General features: G+C 63.0%; 1 protein-coding gene across 1 annotated transcript in view; it reads left to right on the forward strand.

The window, feature by feature from the left end:
• Positions 1–191: 191 nt before the first annotated feature.
• CD209 (CD209 molecule) overlaps positions 192–986 on the forward strand; it is a 7,703-nt gene continuing 6,908 nt past the window's right edge. The window contains exons 1-2 of the mRNA XM_006170214.2: positions 192–409; positions 490–576. Of these exons, the coding sequence (XP_006170276.1) occupies positions 373–409; positions 490–576 (124 nt within the window). The 5' untranslated portion in view covers positions 192–372. The remainder of the gene's footprint in view (positions 410–489; positions 577–986) is intronic.

Here is a 986-nt window from a genome sequence, read left to right on the forward strand (position 1 = left end):
GGGGCGATCCCCTCTGGGAGGTGATTTCTCACTTTCCCTCTCACTGTCTCTGTCTCTCTCTGGTCAGCACACAGACCCTAAGGCTATATATATATATTATCTCCTATGGCCCAGCTATGCCAGGGTGGCCCAGGTCTTCTCACTGTCCACTCCAGCCTGGTCATCTCCCTGAGATTCCTGGACAGCCTGGCCCATCCCACGCCACCCCAGAAGCTCTGCATTCTCCCGTTAGTCCCTTCCGGTAATTCGCTTCTACCCAGTTCCCTGTTTTTCTTCCTGAGTGAGCACACATTCAGGGAACAAGGACCACAAGGCAGGAGATCCAAGCTGTGGTCTCCAGCAGTCCCCAGTATCGAGGGACAGCAAGTGGACATGAGTGACTCCAGGGACCCCGGGGCGCGAGAGCTGGGTGAGGCTGGGTTGGGGTTCAGGGATGCTGGGGAGTGGGGTGGGGACGGCAGACTCTGAGCCGCTGCCCTGTCCACTCAGAGGACGAGGAGCTGATAACCAGGGGCTTCAGTTTTCCCAAAAAAGTCTTCGAATTCCGACAGATTCACGGCCTCAGGAGTTTTTCAGGTAAAGCAGTGCTAGCAGGTGGGGGCTGGGGACAGCTCCTTCCAGACACCTGGGTCCTGGGAAGGTGGGGGCTGGGGACCGGACTCCTGGGTCCCGGGAGGTGGAGGCTGGGGGCTGGACTCCTGGGTCCTGGGAGGTGGAGGCTGGGGGCCTGGGCTCCTGGGTCCCAGGAAGGTGGAGGCTGGGGGCCGGACTCCTGGGTCCCCGGGGGGTGGAGGCTGGAGGCTGGATTCCTGGTTCTTGGGGAAATGGGACTTGGGGGTCTGGACTCCTGGGTCCCAGGAGGTGGGGGCTGGGGCCTGGACTCCTGGGTCCCGGGGGGGTGGAGGCTGGGGCCTAGACTCCTGGTTCTTGGGGAAGTGGAGGCTGGGGGGCCGGGCTCCCTGGGCCTTGGGGGGGGGGGGGGGGGG

This window comes from Tupaia chinensis, unplaced genomic scaffold (genome assembly GCF_000334495.1).
Source record: "Tupaia chinensis unplaced genomic scaffold, TupChi_1.0 Scaffold148210_1, whole genome shotgun sequence".
Taxonomy (NCBI): domain Eukaryota; kingdom Metazoa; phylum Chordata; class Mammalia; order Scandentia; family Tupaiidae; genus Tupaia; species Tupaia belangeri.